The sequence below is a fragment of the Orcinus orca genome, chromosome 13 (genome assembly GCF_937001465.1).
Source record: "Orcinus orca chromosome 13, mOrcOrc1.1, whole genome shotgun sequence".
In the NCBI taxonomy this organism is placed as follows: Eukaryota; Metazoa; Chordata; class Mammalia; order Artiodactyla; family Delphinidae; genus Orcinus; species Orcinus orca.
This window is the reverse complement of record NC_064571.1, coordinates 53,269,984-53,295,859: the sequence shown is the minus strand read 5'-3', so window position 1 is coordinate 53,295,859 and position 25,876 is coordinate 53,269,984. Positions and strand designations below refer to the sequence as shown.

The window sequence follows — 25,876 nt, the reverse complement described above, 5'->3', positions numbered from 1 at the left end:
ACATGTGTCTGGGGACACGGAGGAAATCCTGGTCCCCAGATCAGAAGGAATTATCTCAGTCTGCTGAACCTCAAATGCATATTCTAGTTGTTTTTTTTTTAACACCTTTATTGGAATATAATTGCTCCACAATGGTGTGTTAGTTTCTGCTGTATAACAGTGTATCAGCTATACGTATACATACATCCCCATATGCCCTCCCTCTTGCGTCTCCCTCCCACCCTCCCTATCCCACCCCTCTAGGTGGTCACAAAGCACCGAGCTGACCTCCCTGTGCTATGCGGCTGCTTCCCACTAGCTATCAGTTTTACGTTTGGTAGTGTATATATGTCCATGCCATTCTCTCACTTTGTCCCAGCTTACCCTTCCCCCTCCCTGTGTCCTCAAGTCCATTCTCTACATCTGTGTCTTTAGTCCTGTCCGGCCCTTAGGTTCTTCAAAAACTTTTTTTTTTTTTTTTTTTAGATTCTATATATATGTGTTAGCATACGGTATTTGTTTTTCTCTTTCTGACTAGTGTTTGAAAGAACCATGTGTCAAAATCAGCCTGATTTTCTCAGTTGGGTAACCAGGAGGTACAGGACTCTGCCATTTCTCAAATCTTGATCTAAGGCATAAAAATATGTGTTAGAGCAAACTGAATCCTCGAACCCCTGTTTCGTTCAGCTGGGAGAGAAGCTTCTGCCGGTGTCAGGCTTTGGGGAGCTGAAAGGACACAGAGGCTTGGGTTGAGAGAGGGTGGGGGGGGGTAAGCCCCTGGGGCCTGGGATCCTGCAGGTTAACAAACGAACTGCCATCCGTGCCCAACATCAGGCCCCCAGCGACTTGCGTCTTGAATTGGCCGTTCACAACCTGTGCAGCCTGGGCAAGTCTCTTACCTCCCTGATCCTCAGTTTTCTGTAAAATGGGGCTAATAAGGTCTCTCTTGCAGGCATTGGGTGGATGAAGTAAGAAAATGAGCACGAAGCTGCCTGGTACATTGTGGGTGTCGAGCATGTATTCGTCTTATCCTGATGACTACCTGGTTCTGAGTCATTAATTTTAGAAAACATTTAGATTCAGGTCTGGTTGGGAGAAAAATTGGTTTGAGGATATACTGTTTGGTTAAAAAAAACAAAACAAAACAAAAACGCTTCTCGGGCCTGATTCCATTCGGGTCTCAGCAGATGAGCACAGCTTCTGGCGCCTGGTTTGCTGTGACGTGAGGCCCTGCTGTGCTGCAGGCTGCAAGCGGAAAGGGTCTGTTAATGCTGCCAGCTCAGAACCCTCGGAGCAGTGGAGGTGGGAGAGCCTCGCGCCCTCGTTGGCAGGAAGATTTCTGCTGTAGGAGCCCGATGCGCAGGAGCGTGGGCTGGCGGGGGCCTGGCTGGGGCCGCCGTGTAGATGGGACACGGCACAGAGCATGTTATTCCTTAGCTCTGTGGACTGGCGGCTCAAGAGCCGGTGGTGATGATGGCTGCCGGTGGGGGTGACAGCACGAGCAGAACGGGACAGCATCCTCCAGGGAGGAGGGGCAGGGGCCAGGCAGACTGGCACCAGGAGACTCCTTTCTGGGGCAATTGCTGGAGGTGAGCAGTGGGCCCTGAGGCTGGGTCCTTGGCCAGCAGAGAGGTTGTCCCTGAGAACAGGGCTGACGTGGTCCAAGGAGCTTATTCTCTGCAGAGAAGCAGCACCTGAGGCCTGACTGAGAAAGTCCAGCCTGTGTTTTGCTTTGGTGCTTCCCTAAGCAGAGACATCTGAGGGCCTCTGATGGCATGGGCGGGGCTAGTGGACACTTCCTTGGAAGCACCTGGAGGCAGGGGAAGAGCCAGGGGTGAAGTCAGAATGTCTAGGCTCTAATCTGGGTCCTGAACCCCCTATCTGTATGCCTTGAGGAGCCTCCCTGGTCTCTCTGGGCCTCAGTTTTCTCATCTGTAAAATAGGACAGTAGAACAGGAGATGGGTGTTGTCAGCATTATGAGATACCACTTACAAAGTGCTCTACAAGTTAGTTTCCTTTCCTTCTCCTACCCTGCTTGTGTCCAGGATCAAAGGAGAAACAGGACTGGGCGAAGTGAAGGTCAGTGCTGTCTGTGGCCCTGCAGCCAGCAGAGGGTGGGGACCAGGGCTGGCAGAGGAGCCCACAAGACAGCAGGTGCTCAGGGCAGCAGAAGCCATCCTGGACTGGCTATCGGAGGTTCAGCCTTAATTCCTGGAGACCCCGCACACGTTAGTACACCCTCTGGGACTCAGTTTCCCTGCCTGCAAAGGGGGCATCAGCAGTTTCATCCTGCTCCTCTGTGGGGTTACTGTGAGATCATGGCAGTGGTAATCCAGTTCCTAAAATGCATGGCACACACATGAGGGATGGCTGTTTGAGCAAGAACCATCTTGCCTGAGGTGTCACGTGGGCTGCCCCCACCTCGGGGAATGGCGATGCCCTTGTGGCCCCGTATTTGCTTCATGGATACGTGTCCAAAGACCACAAGTGGGTCACACTGGATGATGGTGGGCTGGGGAGGACCACGTTTCTTTGGCTTTTCCTCTTCTGACCTGCTGGAGGCCTGGGGTGAGCGTCCCTTAGTCTGGGGAGACTGCCCCTGGGAGGACAGCAGAGGGTCCAAGGCTAGGAGCTTGTCTCAGGGACAGCTGCTGAGCCCTGCCTGGGATTAAATGCATGGATTAAATAAGAGCAGGGCACCCCCAGAGGTGGGGGACCTGGGGGTTTTGCAGGGGAAAACAGAGGAAAATAGCCTGCCGTTATCCCCAAACCAGTAAGGAGTATGGTGTTGAGAAGACCATTTAGTTTCTGCACGATTCATGTCTGTCACTGCATCTGATCTGGAGGATTTCCATGTGAGGACATTTTTTTTTTTTTTTTTTTTTAACATCTTTATTGGGGTATGTGTGAGGACATTTAAATGGTGGAAGGGAAAGAGTGTGACTGGGACTAGTTAAAGGCAGGCTGCTGGTGGAGCTGGGAGCACTGTGTGGCCTGAGGGAGGTGAGTGCAGCAGAGGAGGGAATGGGACACCTGGGATGCCCTGGGTGGGGACTTGAAGCCCCCCGAGGGTCTGAGGCCCTGTGCACTGAGGCCTGCTCTGGCCCCTGAGCTGCACGTGAATTCCTACCCTGTTGCCAGCCCCCCCGAGGCTTCTTTTTTTTCTGCCCCAGTTCTCCCCACCCCACCCTGTTGCATGGTTACGTACACATGCTGCCCAGCTGCCCTGCAAGCACTGGAGCATTTCACTGCAGCCCTGCCCCGAAGCCACAGCAACCACTCGGCAAACTTCTGCTTTTGGCTTTCCTTTGGGGACCCACGCTTTCCTCTTGGCACAAATGCCAAGTCCTGAGGACCCCCGAGAAGATGCCTTCCCCACTGTCTGTGTGTTGGGGGGCGGTCCCCAGGCAGAGGAGATGCTGCTGTGAGCCCCTCTTCTGTTCCTGTCCTGCCGACCTAATGCTTGCCCAGAGCTGGAAATTCATGCCTCCCTCCCACCAGGCACACACATTCAGAGACGCTGTTCTCTTAAAGGTCAAGGTCTAGGGCAACAGGAGGAAGTTTCCACACCAGGCCCAGAGATCCTTCTCTTTCTAATGTCACTTGAGAGTGCTGTGTGCAGGCCTGTGCTGGGGCTGGGAGGCTCGAGATGAGCGAGATGCATCCCTGCCCCGAAAACCCATGAGCCAGTGGGGTGTGCAGGGGCCCGGGTGTGTTCCCAGGGTTGGGAGAGGATGGGGGATGGGCAGCCTTGCCTGCTGAGATAAGTCGGGGACAGTGGCAGAAGGAAGGGATCCTTGAATTGAGTTTGAGGAGCCAAAAGGCATCCACATTGACAGACGGAACAAAGATGGGCCTCGGTTAGGAGAGGGAGCTGCAGGGAAGGACTTGGGAGCTAGTGGAGAGAAGCTGGCCAGGTGGGCAGCGTCTCATGGCAGCCACAGAAAGTGGGGGAGTTGGGAGGTGGGGTCTGGCAGGGGCTGCGCCTGGAGGATAGGGCGACCAGAGCTCACTGCTCACCATCCCCTGCATGAGACTAGTCTGCATGGGTGGGTCCCCGATCCTGGATGTGTCCTGCAGGCAGCCTTCCATCAGGACCTCTCTCTCCCACCAGAGTTCTAGGTCAGATCCGCTCACTGTGTTCGTTGTGTACTGCGGCTGCGTCCCGTTTCCAGAGCCCCTCCCTGAGTGCAGGGACTGTGTCTCCCATCCTCTCATTCCCTGACCTCCTGCCCCCGACCCCACCCCCACTGCTGCCTGGTGGGGGCCGCCTCTCCGGGGCCCACCCAGGGCGGCGAGAGCTGGGGCGTTGCTGGAGGTGGAGGAGTGGGGAGGTCCACGGCCAGGCGCAGAGCGAGTTTTGTGCTTCTCACTGTAATAGTTCCTGCCGTGGCTCTCCTTAGAATCTCTTCTCTCTTCCTGTTGCTGCCTGTGTGGGTGGATATCACCAGGAAGGAGGGGGATTTCTCTGGCCCTTTCCCTCTCCATTCCTCTCCCTTAACCCTTTGGCACCTGACCGTCAGCTCTTGTTTACCAGGCTGGCACTGGTGCTCAGCCTTTCTGGGGATATCCTGGCATCCCCGGCACCCTTTCCTGGGGCAGGTCCACGCCCGTCAGGGCGGGGGGCAGCCCTTGCCTATTGTACCTAGAAGGGCAGCCATCAGGACCCCTGGCCCCTGGCCTGCCTTACTGAAATGCCCCCCCGGGTGAGTCACGTCCTTGGGTCTTACAGGTATTTTGGCTTCCAGAAGCCTCTGTGGGAATGTGCTTCAGGCCTGCACGGTAGGACACGTCCAGAGCCTACAGTCCAAAGGCCGTTGAGCTTCTGCCTCTGCAGTCATCACCCTGGGGAGCCTCAGCCCCTGACCTGGAGGAGGGGATAGTAGTCCTGCCCGGAAGAAGGTTGTGAGGACCACCTGTTGAAGCATTGTTTGAACCTGACCAGCGGGGATCTGGGTTTTAAGAGTCAGCAGGTCCCTTTTATTCTGTCAAAAAGGCCAAGTTCTTGGATCTGCAGTCCTTTGTGGGGAAGTAGAGGAGGGCGAGTCCCAACTCATGGAAGGGGGTTCAGCCTCTTCTACAGACGGAGGGGGATGCTGGGAAGAGACCCCTTTGGCAGAGGGGAGAAGAGGCAGGAGAGGGGAGGATGCTGGGAGCAGCCAGTGGGGGCGTCTGGCCAGAACCCCGCTTCGCTTCAGCTCAGGCACAGCCCTCAGTGTGTGTGTGTGCCTTTGTGTATCTGTGTGTGTGTGTGTCTGTGTGTAGGAGACATGGGGGGCCCAGAGCATCCCCAGCCTGGTCCCCACCCTGCGGGGGGTCCCCGTGACTCCTGTTTAGCTACTCTCGAGCCTGAGTGCTGTCCCCAGGGTGTGAGTGTACAAGAGAGGGTGGGACCACAGGCCACAGAACAAGGGTCCCCAGTTCCTGATGGGGAGATTTCACCCTGATGGGGTGATAGAGTTCCCCCCTTCAGATCGTACAGAATCGCCCACTCCTAAAGCACGTTTCCCCTCGCCCCTCCCCTCCCTGAGCAGCAAACCCCGCCCCGCCCAGGCAGCTCTGAGCTGCTGGACTCCTGAGGGCCACATGCCCAGCACAGAGACCCCGGGTTTTGAGGAGGGACAGAGAGGAGGGTTCCGTAGTCAGAAGGAGTCAGGGATAGGTCTGGGCTGGACGCAGGTGTGATAGGAAGGAGGTATGAGGTTCCTTATCAGAGGGACTTGGGGGGCCTGCAGAGGAAGAGAAGGGGGCACAGAGGGGCCACAGCCCAAACGCCCGTCCTGTGAGTCCAGCTGCAGAGCCGCCCATCTGATCTAGTCAGTTCCAGATGCTATCTGAAGCTCTTTCTGTGAGTGGACGGTTACACACACACAAGGAGCTGTCCCCCAGAACAGCTGGCCTGTATCCTCAATAATGCCAGTATCCTGGAGCCAGGCAAGGGCTGCAGGACTCTTCCCATGAAAGGGGGCACGAGAGACGTGGCACCAATCCTGGATTGGATCTTGGCACGATGACTCTACCAGAAAGGCCATCAGTGGGACAGGCGGCGAAATCTGGATATGAGCTGGTATTAGAGAATAGAAATAACGGTGTTCCACTTCCTGAATTTGGCATTTCTGTTGTGGTTTTAGAAAGACTGTCCTCTTTTCTTTAGGGGTGAAGGGCCAAGTTGCCTTAACTGACTACTACTACTACTATTACTACTACTATTATTATTATTAGAGAGACAAAGCCAGTGTGGTCAGTGTTAACAATTGGGTTTACTGCTGTGGTACTGTTCTTGTGGCTTTTCTGTAGATTTGACTGTTTGCAGAATAAAACACTGAAGTTCAGGAGCATGGGCCCTCAGGACTGCCGTCTCACCCCAGACCGGGCTGTGGGTGGAGGGTTTGCTCTCTGTCCTGGGGGGTGGGGAAAGGCTCTGGCTGGTTCTAGGAGTGTGGCCTGGGTCAGCGGCGAAAGGGCGACGGTCACTGGGCCTCAGAGGCAGGGGCCCTGTGGGGACAGGCACCTGCTCATTTTCTGTCCTTGCTCTTTCCTAAACCGTGTCTCCCCACAGGCTACTCGGGATGTGGTGGTGAGCCGGGCACCGGAGCAGGAGGAGGACCGGGCAGTGAGCCTGCGGAACGCTGCGGCCATCTACGACCTCCTGAGCATCACGCTGGGCAGGAGGGGCCAGTACGTCATGCTCTCCGAGGTACAGCCTCCTCCGCTGCCCCTCCCCTGCCTCCACCAAGGGGTACAGCTCTGTTCTTGGGAGACCCAGCTGGGGACTGTCTTATTTCCAGTGCCGAGAGGGCTGCCCTTCACTGGCAGGGTGGTTTTTGTTTGTTTGTTTTACAGATTTTTTTTTTTTTTTTTTTTTTTTGGCGGTACGCGGGCCTCTCACTGTTGTGGCCTCTCCCGTTGCGGAGCACAGGCTCCGGACGCGCGGGCTCAGCGGCCGTGGCTCACGGGCCCAGCCACTCCGCCCCATGCGGGATCCCGGACCGGGGCACGAACCCGTGTCCCCTGCATTGGCAGGCGGACTCTCAACCGCTGCGCCACCAGGGAAGCCCAGTTTTACAGATATTTTCATGTGTTTTTTTCTTGTGAAAGAACGGATGGTGTTGTATAGAGAAGCACAGGAGGAAAGTTATGCACCCCTCAGTTTCCCCCAGAGGTGATGCTGCTGTTCTGTGACTACCTGTCCTGGCAGGGTTCTGAGCTGAGTGTGGTCGGGAGCCTGGAGCACGCCCACTGTACTGGGCAGACACTGCCGGGGCAGTGCTCCATGGGCTGGGCCCAGAGGGTGGTCCCTCTCCAGGATGTGGGGACAAGGAGCACAGAGCTGCCGCTCTCTCCTGCCCCCTCCCCACAGTGCGAATGGCTTGCGCGCTTCTTTGAGCTTTCAGATCCAGGCTGGGATCAAGGGTGGCATGGGGGCCTTCGGCCCCTTGTACAGGTGGCCTTCTCTTTGCACGTGTTTGGGAGGGCTCCCGAGAGGAGGGGCGGTCACACCTGCTGAGCCCTTACTCACACCGAGGCACCGTGCAAGGTGCTTCCAGAAGATACCTTCTTTAACATGGGGGGATAAGCGGTCTCTCAAGTTCACCAGTGAGGAAGGTGAGGCCCAGAGAGGTGGGTTTCTGCCCAGGATGGTGCAGGGAGTGTAGTTGAGCCAGCACAGGGGGACCCAGGCCACCAAGCTCTGAAAGTACCTGCTGTGTGGTCCTGTACCCCTCACCTCTGTCCCCCACCTGCCTGACCATGGCCACACAGTGAATCCTGGCCTCGAATGCTGGCTTCTGCCTCTGTCACCTGGAACCACTTCTGATGGTGACCGTCAGATCTCACAGGCAGCCCCTGACTTGGAGTGGCCCAGGATCAGAGTGGCCAGGGAACAGACGGTTTTTCTCAGTGGTCGTAGAGGAGAGCAGAAGGAAGCGTGTACATTTGGGCAGCGTTTTATGCACGGGCTTTAGAGTCAGTACGTCTGCCACTGACTGGCCCTATGACTGTGGCAAGTCGTTTACTGAGCTTCCGCTTCTTCATCTGTGAAGTGGGGGGTAATTAGAGAACCCGCTTCACTGGGTTGTTGGGAAGAGTAAATGAGTTAATACACGTAGAAAGCTGAGTACGGTGCCAGGCACAATAGTAAGAAGAATTGTCAGCTGTTATTATTTTTATTTGATGTTTACATTTTGAAAGCACTTTAACCAATCTCATTTGGTTTTCACCATCGCCCTTGTGAGGTCACATGATATGGAGGTGGGAACCGAGGGCCAGAGAGGGTGAGAGACTTGCACAAGGTCACACAGCATGCGAGTGGCAGAGACAGGTTACCCCTGGAGTTTTCCGACAGGAACCAAGTGTGAGCTCTGGCGACCTCCTGCGGGAAGCGACTTGGGCAGAGATTCCCCTGGAAGGGTATGGGGTGGGCTGGTGTGGGAAGGACCCCTGGAGGGGAAGTACTGACCGTCTCCCTCTCCCCAGTGCCTGGAGCGAGCCATGAAGTTTGCATTTGGAGAATTTCACCTTTGGTACCAAGTGGCCCTCTCCATGGTGGCTTGTGGGAAGGTAAGACCCAGGGTGCGCTGGGGGTTGTACACTCACCCTTGGCGGGGGAGGTGGTCTGCTCTCCTCTAGTCCTTCCCAGAGGTGGGCGGAGGGCGGGGCAGTGATTCAGAAATATTGTCCAGCAGCTGATTTTAATCTCCAGGGAATGAGGGGCAAGAAGGGTCCCACACAGACCCCTGTGTGAATCTGGTGCCTGCCTGTGAGTTACGGCCGTGCCAGGTAGGCAGGTGTGTCTGTGGATTCTTTTCTCCGAGTATATGTGCACGCCTGGGGCATCGTAGCATTTCCACCTGTGAGTTGGTTGGTGTGACTGCCTGAGGCAGGCATGGACATGGGTTCCAGGGGAGGGGAACGTTGTTCCATTTGGGCCGCAGCTCTCTTCCTGCCCAGGATGGGGCGTGGCATCAGGAAAGGACATCCGGAACTCGCCTAGGAGGGAGCAGGGGCCCCCGCTCCCCTGAGGGAGTGTGGAGGGAGCGCTTCGAGGAGAGGAGGACGTGGCCGGGGGTGGTCAGGAGGAACCCTGCTCAGCGCGGGGCTGACCTTATTCCAGTTTCCAGAGCTGCATTTGCTCTCCACCCGCCAAGCTCTGCCCCAGCACCCACTGGTTTTCCCTCCCATGAGAATCACACTTACGTAAGCCGCTATTCTCAGCAGTGACATGAAAGGAAAACCTTTCCGGAGCTGGGCGCTGAGGGTGTTGGGGCCGAGGATGCTACGAAGGCAGGAAGTGAGGAGGCATGAGCTCGCAGATGGTTCCAAGAGCTGTAACACCCGGAGCCCATTTGTGGGGCTGAGGGGATTCCTCCCTGCCCCCCATCCCGCCCCGACCGCGCCACCTGCCATTTCTAGCCCCGCAGCCATCTCTGAGGAGGGCCCTCCCGGCCTTGCCAGCCGCTCCTCCATGAATGGAGGGTGGCCAGGTCCTGGCAGGAAAGGGCAAGAAGGGCAGGTGCTGCAGCCTGACAGGTGGGAAGGGCCCAGAGAGGTGAAGCCAAGAATCAAGTGGGAGCCTTCTCTGCACCCGACTTCCCTTGCCAGGCATTTGTCTTCCCAAACCTCTTCCCCTTCCCCCATCACACGGGCCACCTCCCCGAACATCCTGAAGTCATGACATGACGTACCCTGGCTCTGCACTCCGCAGGGTCTCGTCGAGGCTCAGAGTTCAGAACACAGACAGGGCGAGGCCCTCGGGGTGGCGAGGTGCTGGAGCTCGTGTGGAGCCCGGGCAGACAGCTTGCAGTGGGTTGCGACAGCTTCTTCCCACCTCCAGGGAACAGAGAAGAGAAGGAGCCTCTAGTCTTGTAATAGTGAGTATGGTCCAAGAGGCCCAGGGCCAGGTTCTCACCCTTCTGTGGGTCATGGACCCCTTGGAGATGCTGAGGAAAGTGGTGACCCCTCCTGAGAAGAGTGCACTGTGCTCAGAAGTTATCTTTAATTTCTGGGGGTGCTCCTGAAAGCCCCCCCAGTCTCAGGAAAAGGTGTCACGTTACAGGGTCTTCAACCTCCTTACTGAGAAGAGCCAGGCTCAGAGAGGTCCAGATGCAGCCTGGCACACCCCAAGATCCGGGGAGCTGGTGCCCAGACCAGCAAGGTGGATACGAGAATGGCCTTACAGGCAGGAGGTTGGGGTGATCAGTGAGCTCCTCATGCGTGAGGCCCCACAGGCTGGGTTACACCCGCCCCTGCATTCAGTGCAGCAGGAGATTGTTCTGGAAGCGCACTCTCCACCCCCCCGCCCCTCAGGAACCCCGCGCACTGGATCAGTCTGCCGGGTTGGCTCAGGCAGCCCTCGGAAGCGTGGCCAGACCTCGCCTTTGTCAAGAGCCTAAGGTGGGAATCAAGGTTCTGCACCTGCGATTGTGCGCAGAAGGTGAGGCTGAGTGGATATCAATATATCTGGCACCTCCACCTGCAGGAAGAGAGGAGTCCCCCCACGGCATGATTTAGGTCACTCTTCTCGGTCTCCTCGGCAGTCACAGTGGCTGCGTTGCTAGGTAACCAGAATGACAAAAAAAGAGCCCGCAGCTCCGACTGTGGAGTCCTCAGATGGCTCCTTAAATAGCAGTGTTTTGTGGTCTGGGTAGGGGTGGGACGTGGAGGGTCAGGGTTAGAGAAGGCCGTGTTTCAGGGATGCAGAGGTCAGCAGCCAGGGAGGGGGCAGGCCTGCTGGAGTGTGTGGGCAGAGGGGGCCGTGCTGAGGGAGCTGGGAGCGACCTTCACGGGAGGGGGTCTCCGGAGAGGGGGATGGCCTGGTAGCTCTTGCAGAGTCCCTCACCGGCCTCCCTCGCCCCAGCCCAGGCACCTCCCTCCCCCGCAGCCTCCCAGCCGGTCATATGCTAACACCCTCTTGGTCTCATAGCCTCTGCTTTCATGAGAGAGCAGTGTGGTGGGGACTTTGTCGTCTCTCCCCAGCCTTTCTGTGGGCACCTGACAGGCAAGAGCCATGGTCTCTTCCCCCTCCATGCAGTGACCCCACATCCCCCAGCCCCATGCTTGGGGCTGAGAAAAGCTCTCCTTTCTCAGGGGGGAAGGGAAAGGGAGCTAGAGAAAGGCAGGGGTCCGGAGTGGACACAGACCAGTGGGGCCCCAGGTCTCCATCAGCCAGTCTCCACACTGTGCTGTGGACAGGAGAGTCCTCTAGATCCCCCATTTCCCCAGCGGGGCCTGGGGAGGATGAGAGCTAACTAACGGCAGGGAGCTAGGCCCACTGCAGGGCCCAGCTTGTGGGAATTGTAGTTACACTCGCGTGCGTGCGTGCGTGCGTGCGTGTGTGTGTGTGTAGAGCAGGGAGAGAGAGGCCTCCTCTCTGGCCAAGGTAGTCACCACAGAGGCAGCATAGGGCAGTGGTTACAAGCTTAGAGCCAGACTGCTCAAACCCCAGCTCAGCCACTTAGGGGCAGTGTGGCTTCAAACACATTATTTAACTTCTCTGCATTTCAGTTTCCTCATCTGTAAATAGGGACATAGCTACCTACCTCATAGAGCTGTGAAAAGCAAATGACTTCATATTTATAAAGCAGTTAGAACAGGGGTCAGCACACTTTCTGTAAAGCGTCAGAGAGTAAACATTTTTGACTTTGCGGGCCAAACAGTCTGTGTGGGAACTACTCCACTCTGCCTTTGCGTCACAAAAGCAGCCATAGGCAATATCCACATGAATGGACGTGGCCAAGTTCCAATAAAACTTTATTAACAAAAGCAGGCAGAGGGCCAGATTTGGCCTGTGAGCTGGGTTTTGCAGGCCTTCCGCACTTGGCCATCCTCAGCACGTCTAGTGTGGCCCCATCCCCACGGCTTCTCTCCTGCTGCTTCTCTGCCGGCCTTTATGTTCCCCGCACTCCCCACCACTGGTCCTGCCTCCGGTCCCCATGTGAGCTTATCCTCATCTTGCCACCTATAAACTGAGGGTGTTGAACTCAGGGGTCTGAGAGAATTCCTTCTACCTCTAAAATTTCTGTGGTTCACATTTGAATTCCTTTTGAAGAGCTTCCCTCTGTTCTCACCTTAGCTCTTATCACATCACTTCTGGGCAAGGGTCACAGCCTTCATTCTCCAGATGAGGAAACTGAGACCCGGGGCGGGGAGGGGGACTTGCCTGCCACCACCGCCTGGGCTCCTCCCGCTGGGCCTCTTCCTGGCTTGGGAGGAACAGGGTGCAGAGCCGGGGCTGGCTGTTTGGGAGCTGCCCCCACTGTGGGCATGAGGCACCCAGTCTGCCGCAGCCCAGGGCTGCGAGTGACTGTGTTGCCCACCCTTTCTCCTGCAGTCATCCTATGCCGTGTCGCTGCTGCGGGAGTGCATGAAGCTGCGGCCCTCGGACCCCACGGTGCCCCTGATGGCCGCCAAGCTTTGCATAGGGTCCCTGCACTGGGTGAGTGAGCTACGGGGTCAGGGCCCAGGTCCTGGCGGCTTCCTGTGGGAGGATGGTGGCAGGTGGGCGCCAGGTGATAGTGTGCGCACCTCGCTGTGTGTGTAAGGAGCGGGGGAGCGTGGGGAGCTTCGAGGCGGGCAGGCCTGGAGGGGAGAGGGGGGTGGAGCATGGCTTCTGAGAAAACTCCAGCCTCCATCCCCAACTCAGGATGGTGTCAGGTTTGTGGTTCAGCCTTGAATGTCTCCAGGGAGCCAAATGTGGAGTCAAAAGTTGGGGTGCCCCCCGCCTGACCAGCAGCAGGGGCAGTGGGCAGGACCTTGGAGTTACCTGGGCCAACGCACCATTTGGAGTCAGAACCAGCTCCTGGCCAATGGGAAGGTGGCCTCTCTGTCAGCCCCCCTCCTTCCTCTGGGCTCCAGCCCCCTGGTTCCCACCTTGTGCTCAGCTCCCTGCTTACCGCTCTGCTGAGGCGACTGAACTAAAGATGAGCTCAACGTGTGCCCTCTGGCCAGCAGCACTTTACCTCGAGGAGGTCAGCAGGGGGAGTGAGCAAAGAGCCCTGGGCCAGGAACCCAGAGCCCCAGGCCTCGCCTTGGTGCTCCCTCCGCCAGGCTCCCAGCTGCTGCTCCCAGCCTGGGGGTTCTAGCGGCGGGGCCTCTGCACGGCTGTCTCCTCCCGCTGGGAGCTCCCTTGCCTACATTCCTGGCTTCCTCAGGTCCACATCAGCCTCCTGATGTCAGGGGAGGTCCTGTTTCCACCCTCTTGAGTGACATAGGACAGTGCAGCATCTCTCCCATGTGTTGGCTGTCAGCCCCACCCACATCTCCTCTCTTCAGGCTAAATAAGCCCAGTTCCTTCATTGGCCCAGCGTCTCCCAAAGGGGGAGCTTCTCCCGTACATGGTCCTCCCCTTCCTGATGTCGTGACACCCCAGCCTACCCTCGCTGTCGGGTACCCAGCTTGTTCCAAGGCAAAGGGGCCAGGCTCCAGGCGCCTACAGCAGGCACTTGAGAATTAGCAGCCTCTCCAGCTCCTCCAGTCCTGGGAGGGGAGACTCCATCAGGTATCCTGAGGACCCTCTCCGAGGGGTCCCGCCTCACCGCCCAGCAGGCCTCATCCCCCCTGTGCTGCAGGGACTGACTCCCTCGCACGATTGGTGGAGGGGGGAGGAAGCAGCGCCTTTCCCTCTGTTCCCTGGTCCTCAGGTCCCCATGTATGATATGCACACATGGCCCTGCCTTGGCCCCAAACGACTGTGGACGATGGGGGAGGGAAGAGCATGGCTTTTGGCCCCAGACTTTATGATGTTTTTCTATAAGACTGATCTATAATAGGCTCTAGGCATTTGGAAGAGGCTTCGTGATGAGGTGGGTAAGAGTTTCACTGTTCCTCATATGTGGCGTAAATGACATAAAGTATGGAGAGGGCTGGACAGGTCAGGGAGGCTTCCAGGAGGAGGAGGCCATGGACTGGGCTCCGAGGTGGGCCAGTGGCGGGCCCTTCCATCACAGCTTGCTTTCCTCAGCCGCATGATTAGTGGGGAAACTCGTCCCCCAAGTGTTTTTAGGGAGACTATTAGCGTCTTACACCCCAGAGGGTAGGGTGCCGTTGAGATGTGGGTGACGGCAGAGTGGGGACCCAGTCTGAGCGCATTGCAGCAGTGGGTGGTGGCGTGAGCTGGAGGATGCAGAGGGTGGGCTCGCTGACCCGTGGCTCACACCCCTGTGTGTTCCCAGGGCTCCTGAGAGGGGCCTCAAGTGCATCCCTGGGATGAAGCCCAAATACCCGCCTTGCCAGGAGCGGGGCGGGGAGGGCATCTGTGCTCCCAAGGGCTGCCAGCTCTGAGTTGGCTGTGGGTCCACCCAGCCAATGGCCGCCCTTGCTGGCAAACCCTAAATGTAGGTCTTTCCGCAGCGGAGGAGCTGTTTCCCTCAGCAGCATAATTACAGTGATTATGTGCATTCAGATTACATGGTAATAAAATTAGGATCCAATCAGTCCAAATTGAAAACAGATGAGTTAGGAGCAAAGTAATCAATGACAACATAAATAGAAAAGCCCAAAAGGAAACTTAAACATGCAGACTGGACCTCAGAATGGGGGAGGAGGGTGAGTTGTTTAACCTCAGCGGAGAAGTTTATTTGGGTTTGGGGGCTGGTTTGAGCCAGGGTTTAACTCGGGTACAGGCTAGAGCGTGGTCCTGCTGGAGGGCTGGGGCTGGGCTCCAGGCAGCCTTCCCTGCCCTGAACAAAACCTCCTGTGCCTCCCTACCTGCCTTGGACACTTAGCACAAGGCATTGCATTTTTTGCTGCGTGTGTGTTTCTTGAAGGCAGGAACTCGCTCTCTTCTTTCTTGAAACCCTAGCCCAGAGTTAATGCCTAGTGCTTACTGGATGAATCCTACTTGCCAGTGAGCACAGTCACTTGTCAAGGAATTCTGCCTTGTTTGGTACTTGCCTTTCTATCTAAACGGGGAGCTTCTTCACTTACTGTTTCTCACACCCTCAGCCCTTCTCTCCCACAAAGAACCCTGCACATAGTAGGTGTTCAGAAATACAGAATAACACCTGCTTCAGCAGTCCACGAGGGACAGGTGTGGGAGGTCTACATCTGGCTCACGGTTCTCCCTGGCTCCCTGGGTTGGCGCTGGGCTGAGAGCAGGCTGTAGGTGGCCCGGGGCAGCCTGTTCTCCTAGGAGGCCAGGAGAGGGGCAGCCCAGCACTCTCTGTCCTCAGGGCCGAGAGCAGGAAGAATGGGTCTGACGGGAGGGCAGAGGGGTGCTGGTGCTTTATAACGGGGCACAGATCCTGCAAGGCAACCGATGCCACCTCCGCCTCCTGCCTTCACAGCTGTCCTGGCTCACCTCAGCCCCCAGCAGGCCCGGCCATTGCCCAGCCAAGCCCCATGAGCTGGGGCCCGAGATCTGGGGATAAACAGTTTGGCCCGGGTTGCAGGAAGGGAGGCTGAAACTGGGACACTGGAAAAACGAGTTGTGCTGGGTGAAAGCGGACCAGGTGGCCGTGTGCCCAGAGGTGGAGCACCTGCTGTCCCCGCGTCCTGTCCTTATGCCCAGAGCCAGCGTAGGATGCTCCAGACTGGGTCTGGGTCTGAGATCAAGGTTGCCCCTGGGTGAGGGCAGGTGAGGAGGGGCCTGGGCAGAGGTGCCGGCATTGTCCCATGCCGGCTGCCCTGGGTTTGAGAGCACTGGCCCCGCTGCTTAGCCTGAGGCTTGCCTCAGTGGGGGAGGGCGTCCCAGGCTCTGACCCAGTGACAGCAGTGGGGCAGCTCCCTGCCTCAGCATGACCAGCATCTTGCCGGGGTCCCCAGCCAGTTATTTGGGGCAGGAGAAAAGGGAGCTGTAAATATTTTTTCACATCCCTCCAAACACAATTAGTTCAAATTCATTTAATTAAAAAAGTTAAAACCTTTCTAGGAGGACAGGAGATGGGGGTGTGCCTGTGTGTCACACACAGAAGGAGAGGAGGTTGTGGAATGGAAAAGCAGGCCATGCTCATCTTTGGAAAGGTCTGCGGTGCTGTGCCTCGGCCTCTTCCCCTAAGGGGGTGGGATGGGATGGTGGAAGGAGTGCAGGCTTTGGAGGCTGAGAGGATAGGGTTCAGATTCCTAGCTGTGTGACTTTGGGTGAGTCAGTTACCCTTTCTGTGCCTCATCAGTAACCTGGAAACAGTCACATCCACTGTTACAGGGTGGCTCTGACTATCAGAGCTGAGCAGTGTCCCTCTTATATAGCATGTGGGAGGTACCTGGTAAATGGCAGCCATCCCTGTAGCCGACTCTCAGGAAGGATGTGCCTTTGTGTTTTTGCCTTCATTTTTGAGATTCAGGGATGGGGAGGGCCAGGAAGATGGATTAAGTGTTCAGGAGGCCAGAAAGAATGCCAGCTCTCCTGCCACGAGCTTGTGGAAATTAGGAAGCGTACCTGTTCCTTCCAGGAAGAAAAAAGTGCATTTTCAGTAGAGCAGATAACAACAGGTCCTGGATCCTATGGGAAGCAACTAAGGAGAAACTGGAGGTGCTGTTTAAGCAGAGCTCTGGGGGCTCAGAAATGACCTTTCTCTGGTTCCCAGGGAGGGAAGAAGAAGTGAAGATTCCAGGGGTGCAAGCTCTTTGGCCCGCTGCAAGATGAACCGGGCAGCCTGAGCCAGAGCAGAGTATACAGGCCAGGAGCCTATCTGTGTGGGGACCAAATGAGGAGAACTAGAGAGATGCAGGAACTTGGAAAGGTGTGGGAATGCTTTCCGTACTTACAGAAGGCAAAAGCAAAGGGTGAAAACGTTACATCCTTCGATGCATCCTTTTCCCAAAGGGACAGAGAGGAGAAAAATGAAGACCCACAGAGGGCAGCCGTGAATCAGGCAGCTCAGAAAGATCCAGGCGTAGACTCAGAAGACCTGGGTTGGAAATTCAGTTTTCTCACTTACCAGCCGGGTGACCTTGGATAGGTCCCCTAAGCACCCTGTGCCTCAGAACCTAAGCTGTAAGACACCCGTTCCATCAAGTGGCTGCCGTGCTGTGACACGCCAGGTGGGCACCCAGCTGCTCTAGAATTGCAAGGGAGGAAGAGAGAAAGGATCTCCACGTGGGTTTTGTGACAAAGTTACATGGCCTCCACAGGAAGGGAGGTATTAAAAAGCGGTGTAGGAGGAGAATGGTTGAAAGTTTTGGAAACCCCTCACCCTGGAAGTATGTTGATGAGCAAGGAGGTCCCAGTGCTGTAACCCGAGCGGATCTTGCAGAAGCAGCGGCACAACTCCAGAGCCATTAGCTGGTAACTTTGGAGGCCACAGGAGGAAGTATGTGGAGATTGGAAAGGGCAGGTGAGGTGCTAGACGGCTGGGTGGTTGTAGATGGGCAGGCGCTGGGTGGATCAATCAGCCATTTACTTTTCACGCTGTAGGTTGAGACCCATTAGTGGACTGTGAAATAGAACTTTTTCAAAAAAGAAATAGACAATCACAGAATAGCACAGAAAATATCCGAGTGTATTACCCACAGTAGAGGTGAGTGTTGTGACAGGGTGGGTGGGTGGTTACACGTATGTGTGTCCCAGACCACGGGACAGAGATGTTGACCGACCTGGCGCAGCTGACTGCACAGGGAGACCCCGCTGTCCTTGTGTAGAGTTGCTGCTTATCTGAGACGAAGGGTCAGGCCAGAGGCAAAAGGCAGACAGTGGTGGCCCCTCTCTGGATTCCAGGAGGGTCTTTGATGCCCCTTCCTAATTTGTCAGTGAGCTCATGTAGCTTTAGGCGACAGGGGCTCTATTCAGATGGCACTCGCCACACGCGTCAGGCTGAGACTTAAAAAAAATTCTGGAAGATTAACTATAGATCTAAAATCACAACCAATAATAATAATAGTAGTTTATGTTTATTCAGGCACCGTTCTGAGCATTCATTGTGTCTTTATCTCATTCAGTCCTCCCCGCAACCCTGTGAGACACACGCCCGTTATCCTCATTTTACAGAAGAGGGAACGGAGGCACAGCAAAGTGAAGTGACTTGCCCAAGGTCACACAGTAAATAGCCACGCCAGGGTTTGAGCCCAGGAAGCCTGGCCCCAGAGCTTGTGTTCTAAGCTGCTAGGCCGTCCTGCTCTCTGCATGGAAAATTTACCCATGGACATGGTGCTGACTCTGGATTTAGGCGGGATTATCATACTTCAGAACAAAGGTGGCAAAACCATATTTTCAAGGGCTTTAGGATTCCCCCTGCTGTCTTAGATGAACAGGAATTGTGCATTATGTATTTATATTTTTAATATATATTTTATATTTGAAATACATATTGGGGTTTTTTGTTGATTTTTGATGTGACTTTTTCCCTTTTGCTAGCTAGTTAGAGCACCCATGTATAAATCTGTTAATACTGTATGATATCATATTGTATATTATCACATTTAAGAGAATTGATGATACTTCTTTTTGTTCATAATCCCATGACTCCACATGCAAAAAACTGTTTTGTGGTAGGTAAGAGAAATCAAAATGGTGTCGGCCATGTAAGAAAAGGGTCCATGGAAGCCTTGTGGGTTTGATTTGAGACAGATGCTGACACCACACCTGAAGACCATTTTAAACTATGTGGGCAAGGCTGCAAGTACTGGCCAAGGACAGCTACTAACCTGGGGTCAGAGGGGACCACAAGTTGGACAAGCTAAGGATGTACGTTGTCACTTTTTAAAGCTAAAGGAGGGTGAGCTTTGTTAATCCGGGATATGATATGTATAAACTGGAGAGGAATTTTTCCCTGTTTGCCAGTAATTGCCGAGCTTTGTTCCTGGCACCCTCTGTACCTGGGCTGCCGGAGGTAGAAGCTGGCATTTGCTGAGGAAGGACATGGCCGTGAGAAGAGTGTACACACGTGGAGTGCAGGAGGTTTCTGAATTCTGTTTATAATTCGTACTTGGTGGTTTATAAAAAGCTCGCTCCTGTTTGAATGGGGCATAATGACGCCTAAAGACAGTGTGGGAGACCAGCTGCACCAGCAGTAGGGATATTAACAAGGAGGCAAGATGCTGTTGCTCACCTACCCTTCCCTTGGTGCCTCCTGCCCGCCCCCTGCCACGAGGCCTCCTTGGACAGCCCCAGCCAGGAGGTTGCCTGCTCCTGGGGAGCTCCCATGGCCCCAGGCCAGCACCATACAGTGGAGCCTTAATTAAGAGCCACCTTGTCCTATGGGGTCTCTCCCTCCTTAGGGATTCCGTGCGTGCTCATCCGGGCATCCTGCCCCCGTGTCACTGGGCCTCCCCAGCCAGGCCCAGCATAGAGCCTGGTGTTGCAGAAGCCTCGGTGGAGGTTTGTAGGGAGGAGTAGTTACATTGTGGGAGGGGGTCCAGCTCCCCATTTTGCAGATAAGGCCCTTTGGGACGTAGAACTGAAGTGACTTGCTCAAGGCCCCGTGTCTGTTGGGCCGAGCCTGTGTCGCGAGGCTTGTCCTGTGCTTTTCACTCAGCCTGGCTCCGACTTCAGGGCCCCGCGGCTCTCCTGAGTCCTGCTGGGCCACGTGCTCCAGGGGACAGATCGCCACATCTACGGACTTGGGTCCACCCGGCCAGCGGACACTGGGCAGCAGGCAGCTGTGGGGTTTACTGAGCTGCTGCCTCCCCCGAAGCCCGAGTCCTCAGGCCTGATGGTGTTACAGGCCCAGCTCCCCAGACTCCCATGTCCTTTCAGTGACCAGCCCACCCACCTGGAGGTGGCCCACTACCCAGGCCGGCAGCTTGAGCCCTACCACAGCGGGGTAGAGAGCTGCCATTGTTGCCATTTGTCAGGGATGGTGGCCAGGCCGCTGGGATCCAGCCCCCCTTCCACCATCTCCCTCTGGGCTGCCACCTCACCTGCTCTGCCTCTCTTGTAGTTTGAGGTTTTTTATCCCCTCTGTTCAGTGGGTTCTCTGCTCCATCAGCCTTTTTCCTGCACATAGCACACCAAGGCTGTGCCCAGATGGTGAACTCAGCCCAACTCACCTCCCCACGGCTAATGGCCTCTATCTCAGGGTCCCCTCATACTCCAAGGAGGGAGAGTCCACCAGTGCCCCCAGCTGTGGCCAGTGGTGAGGCCACAAGATGCACAGAACTGTCCCTCTCCTGCTGGGTGGGGTGCGCCTGAGCAGGGACGGGAGCAGAGTGCGGGCTCACCGGCTGGGGTGCCAGAACCCAGCTTCACTTTGTGGGCCCCTCCGGATGGGGAAGGGGAGATGTTCCACGTAAGGGAGCCCTGACACCTGGGCAGCAGTAGGGCTGTGGGCATGAATCATTCAGCCCCTTGGTGAGGGCGGTACCCGTTGTTCTTGGTGACACTGCTACAGCAGGCACACGGGCAGATGACATTCCTGGGTGGGTAGGAGGGAGGAGCCCTCTGGGAGGCCTGTGGGCCCCGAGTGGGCACAGCTGAGGCCCCCAGCTGTTCCCTGCCTCCCAACAGGCCTGCGTGCCATGGGTGCCCCAGAGGGCTGCCTGCGTGCCCCTCTCTCCATGTCACATGTTGTGTGTGATGTGCGCACACGTGACCTGAGCCAGTTGGTCCCTTTCCAACTGGAACAGTCCCTCCTGCTCTCAGGACAAACACAACCCCAGGCCTGAAAAGTTAGAGCTCCCGGTGTCAGGGAGCAAGCCCACAGCCGGAGCCAGCGTGGTGGCCTGCCCGCTCTGCAGGGTTGGCGGTGTCCCGGAGGCCCAGTCCCCGAGCCCTGCCTGCCCCCTGCTCCCGCTTCCCTCTCTCTGCCGAGCGGGGCAGGGACGGACACGGGCAGAGTGAGGAAAGGAGCTGGCACAGACTGGCCTGCTCCCGGGTCCAGGCTCTCAGCAGAGCAGCTGTCGGGGAGCTGGGATCCTTGGAGCAAGGGAAGCTTTCCCTGTGAGAGGTGGCGTCCCGTGATCTTGAGCACAAGGCCTCTGGGTGGGGGAAAAGGTCCAGGTTGGTGCTTGTGGAAGAAACAGCTCTCCTTCCATTCAGTGACTGTGTGGCCTCAGGAAGGCGCCTGGCCTTTGTGGTCGGGCGCAAGGAATTGCAGTTCTGAGGGTCCCGGGCTGGCGACTATGAATGGCGGCCCTCCGCGGTGACCTGCGCCTCTCCTCTTTGCAGCTGAAGGAGGCGCAGCACTTCGCCATGATGGTGATCCAGCTCGGAGAGGAAGCCGGGGAGTTCCTCTCCAAGGGCTACCTGGCACTGGGTCTCACCTACAGCCTGCAGGCCACCGACGGTGAGTGCTGGGGCCTAGGAGCCTCTGCTCGGGGTGACCCAGGCCTTCTGCTTGCCCCCCGGCACAGCCCACGCGGACCGCTGCCCCTGGAACTCCTGTGACGCTTGCCGTCTGTGATGCGCCACCAGCCCTTGCCCGCACAGTGTCTTCTTTCTGGTTCACCTTTACCGTCAGCACCACTGTCATCTTCTGGGGTCTTTTAAATGCCCCCAGTGCATGGCATAGAGCTGGGTACGCAGCAGGCGTTTGCTGAATACTTGTGCTTGGTGCGTGGGTTTGCCGCCTGGAGTCTGGTGTTCCATCCCCAACCCCGCCAGCTGAGCCGTGTGTTCCCCCAGGGATCGGCAGCCACCTACTTCTGTATCCTTGCAGCTTGAGGGAAAGGGAGTGATAGGCCCCCACCCAGACCAAACCCGGAATAGTAATCAGCTCCAACCCACACCGCCTATTGAGGCGGCGCCCCGGGAGCAGGCTTCAGAGGCCCCGCACAACGAGAGGTAAGAACAGCTGGCGCTGGCAAGACGAGGGCAGGAAGAGGGGTGAGATCCTGGTGCCGTGCCAGCCGCTCGTTCTTGAGTGACAGTAGTCACTGTGTCTTCAAGGTATCGGTGAGGCTCTGATAAGGAACCCTGGGATCCCTCCACACTGGTCCAGTGAGGGAGTCATCAGTCCCTCAGTCAGAGTGCAGAGACCCTCCATGTGCCTTTAATCCTCTAGAAGCAGGGCTGCTTTGTAAGCCGGGGACCCCTGACACCCAGCCATGCCAGCAGCGTCTTGACCTGGTCTGGTTGGAGCCTGGCAACAGTCATTTTAAAGCTTCCCAGGGGTTCAGTGTGCTGCTAAGGCTTCGAATGCCTGTGCTCCCCTATTTAAAGATGATTTCATTTACCAGAAGCGTGCCCGGTTTGGGTTAAATCAAGAAGCCTCATGGAGAAAGTACAATAGAGGTTTCTGGTGGCCTAGTGGGAGGGGAGTTGGTGTTCAGTGGGTACAGACAGTCTGTTAGGGGCGATAAGAAAGATCTGGAGACGGATGGTGGTGATGGTGGCACGACATGGCGAACGTACTTAATGCCATGGAATCGTCCACTTGAAATTTGTTGAAATGGGTAGAAAAGAAGAAGCCTCATCAGTAAGGAAGCCCAGGGAGGCATGTGGCCAGGACAGAGGTGGTAACTTTTCCCTAGAGGCTTGGGCCTTTGGAAGGGTCAGGGTGGCCCAGGTGGCAAGGAAGGCAAAGGAGTACAAGGATCTGTTGTGTCAAGAATCATGCCAGGAGGCTAGGACCAGGGCGACACCTGCCCCCCTTCCCCCAGTAACCAGGGCAGACGGTGGCACCATTCTGGAGCTGCTTGAGTGCAAGCATTTGCCGGATGGGGTCCCGGGGGGGCCTCTCCCCGCAGAGCTCTGTGCCCTGGGTGGGACAGAGCTGGGTCGGCCCCCCTCCAGCACCCCCTCATGGCTTCGTCTCCATCCTGTCTCCTGCAGCGACTCTGAAATCCAAGCAAGATGAATTGCACCGGAAGGCACTGCAGACGCTGGAGAGGTGAGGGAGGCCCGACTGGCAGCGTTGCTCGAGGGGACTCCTTCTCCTGTTCTCTTAGGAGACCTTCTGGTGTAGACAGAGCAAAGGTTTCTGTCCCCATGTTGTTGACCAGCTGACCGAGGCTCTGAGAGCTCACACAGGAAGCAGGGACAGGCCTTTGGGGTTGGGTGGGCGGGTTGAGCCCTTCCACATGAGTAGAGCTCCCCCCAGGCTCAGCTCCCGTCCCCCTGAGCTCAGGGGACGCGAGCTATAGCAGGAAAGCACCTTGCACAGTGACCTACAAGTATAGCAGGGACTCAGAAAGAGTGTTTGCCTCCTCCCGGCCCCTCTGCAACCTGAGGGCTGTGAGGAGCCCTACCCCAGGTCCTCACAGAGATTTCCTGGGAGCCCAGAGTCCAGGAGGGAGGAAGGGAGGGAGGGGGCGGCAGAGAAGCCCCTCCCCCAGCAGCAGCCCTTCCTCCCTCTCCAGGCCCATCCTGGCTGAGTCCCCTCTCCACCACAGCCCGGGCACCCACCTGAGCACCCCTTCCCTTCCTTCCTCTGGCCCATCGCAGGGCTCTTCCCCATGAGCCCCGTGTGTCTTTGTCCCTCAGAGCACGGATGGCGGCTGCTGGGTAGGGGCCTGCCCTGGACTCCTCATGCCAGCTTCCTGGGAACTCCCCTCTGGGGCAGGCTGTTCTCAAGCCCAGGGAGGAAGGAGAGGCCCATCCTGGCAAACCCCCTCTGAACTCCCAGGATCAGGGGACATCTCCTTCCCTCCCCCGCTGGCTCTTCATTCCCAGCGCTTCTTGCCCAGAGAGGCCATCCCAGCCCCACATCCTCCGGGAACCGTTCCCTTCTGTCGTGCGGTGGAGAGGGCAGACTCCAGGCTCTGTACCAGGCCACAGCCGGGTCAACAGCTGCCCGGAGGAGAGGGCTTCCCCCACCCAGCAGTCCTGTCCTCCCAGACGGCCCCCACCTCAGCCAGAGCCAGCTCTCTCGGCACCCACTGCCCCTGCCTTGGGCTGCCCGTGGGCTTTCTGCCCCAGCCATGGTCTCCCGCGGGGCACCCTCCAAAGCGGGCCCAGGCAGAATCTCCAACATTGGGCCCTGCAGCACCCAGCACAGGGGCGGGCACGCTGGAGACCCACGTCACACACTGGTTGTCGACGTTGATGGCTGACTTGCTGCTCCCTTGCCCCATACAGAGCCCAGCAGCTGGCGCCTGATGACCCCCAGGTCATCCTCTATGTCTCCCTGCAGCTGGCCCTCGTCCGCCAGGTGAGTCCTCACAATTCTAACACCCAGGTCTCTGGGGGCTGCTGATCTTCTCCTGGCTCCACTGCCTTTATCGGCTGTGTGACCCTTTGCAAGTGACTTGACCTCTCTGAGCCTCTGTTTCCTTGTCTGCTATGTCAGCACCTTCATACTCCACCTCAGAGGGCCCTAGTAAGGATTAAGTCAGCTAATGTGGTAAAGCCCCTGGCCCACGGTGGGCGCACAGGAAGGGGTTATTCTCTGCCCTCACTCCTCCTACAGTGTGTCCGTCTCCTGAGAAGTTGACAGGTGACCACAGTAAACATTTGCTTGTGTCCTCACCTTCTGTTGAGCTTTCCCCAGGGGTCTAGAGTAGAGTGATTGGCACGTGGAGCTGTTTCTGTGTGACCCAGAGCTTTCCTCTGACCCTGTGGACGCCACCGGCAGGCTCGGCCTCTGGGGCCTGACGGGGACCTGCTATCCGCCAACCACCTTCGACCTACATGGCTCTCCAGGCCGACCCACCTTCCTTCTCCAAGCTGTCCAGGGAGTGAGGCCGGGCAACCCACCCAGCCATTGCCTTTCAGAAACGAGCGAGAGCTCCCGTCGCCCAGGCCCCTCAGAGCCTCTGCTTTCACATGTGCCCCGCAGGCTGGTGCTCTGTGTGAAGCAGGACCTCTCGGTGGCTTTGATCGGGTGAGCGTGGACGCTGGGCCACTCGGGACCTGCAGACGAGCCAGCAGGGACCCAGGCTGGGCTCCAGACTGTTGGAGAGGAGTCCACAGAGCCCCCATCTGTTCGTGGTCAGGTGACAGGCAGCCTGGCTGACGAGGGTGCTGCCGTACCCCCACTGGCCTGGGCGAGCCCTGCGTCTGATGAGGAGGGCGCCGGTGGCCCCATTTGACACCTGAGGCGCTGAAGCTCTCCTGAGCTCAGGAACTGGGAACTGGCCAGGCCAGCACAGTGGCTGTTCCAGAGCCCACCCTGACCGAGTGAAGCAACCCCATGGGGCTCTAAGTGTCCTGTCCCCTGTCCCGTTTGGAGACTGGGCAATTGGAGCCTTGTCCACCGGCCGGGTGGTTGGTTTTACTGGTCGATGTCAACTTCTAGCCCCTGGTCTCATCTTCAGGGAGCTGTGTTCCCAGCCCCTCCCCGACTGTGCCCCTGGCTCCTGACTTCCAGGTCCTGGAGGAGGCACCTGTCCCTCTCTGCTGCTCTCTCCAGAAACATCAGTCTGCTCTGCTGCTCCCAGGAGCGTGGATGCAAAGATACCCGACACCAGTTTATTTTTAGCCCTCTGTAAAAGAACCGGTGCTTTCCTTGCCAATCAAGTTCCTGATAAACCTTCGGTGATGCATTTTTTAATATCTTTAAGTATTCAGCCGCCTCTGATGAATGGCGTCTGGCCTCCCAGAGAGATGGCTGGGCCGGGCCAGTGGAGCCTGGCACCCATTGTCCTTGGGGACCCAGATCTTGGTAACCTCAGGGGGTTGAAGGTCCCTGAACGAACTCTAAGCTAGTCCTGCCTGCCTGGGTCTCTGAGCTCCTCTGGCCCATCCTGCCCAGAGCATGCATGGCTGCTGCTCAAGTAGTGAGGGCCGAGGATTTGGACACCCAGCCCAGAATAGCGGGGCAGGAGCAGCCCTGGGGAGGCATGGGCAGGCCATCCAGGAGCCACACTGACCTTTGCTTCCTCCTTTACTTTCCATGACCTTCCACAAAGGGAGGTCCCCGTGGGAGGACTCTGGGCCTGGCAGTAGTGCCCGCAGCCTGTGCAGAGGCCCCAGCTGACCTGTGTCCTGTAGGCCCCTCAAGGAGCCTTGGAGACCGGGGTCTGAGGTTTGGTGAAGAACAAGACTTTCTGAAAAGGGCTCCCGAGGTTCCTGGGAGGACGGGGTCCTGGTGTGGATAGAGTCACAGGAGCTGACACAGCTGCCAGGCCTGAGCGCCTGAGAGAACA

The 25,876-nt window shown here is 57.1% G+C and overlaps 1 protein-coding gene across 3 annotated transcripts in view; it reads left to right on the top strand.

The window, feature by feature from the left end:
• Positions 1–25,876, top strand: part of TTC7A (tetratricopeptide repeat domain 7A) — a 123,500-nt gene that overhangs the window by 58,518 nt on the left and 39,106 nt on the right. For 2 of the 3 annotated variants that reach the window (XM_004264981.4, XM_049696372.1), the window contains 6 exons: positions 6,540–6,677; positions 8,456–8,539; positions 12,309–12,413; positions 21,018–21,135; positions 22,623–22,680; positions 23,868–23,940. In XM_004264981.4, coding sequence (XP_004265029.1) covers positions 6,540–6,677; positions 8,456–8,539; positions 12,309–12,413; positions 21,018–21,135; positions 22,623–22,680; positions 23,868–23,940 — 576 coding nt within the window. The remainder of the gene's footprint in view (positions 1–6,539; positions 6,678–8,455; positions 8,540–12,308; positions 12,414–21,017; positions 21,136–22,622; positions 22,681–23,867; positions 23,941–25,876) is intronic. The other variant, XM_033419124.2, reaches the window with a different exon arrangement.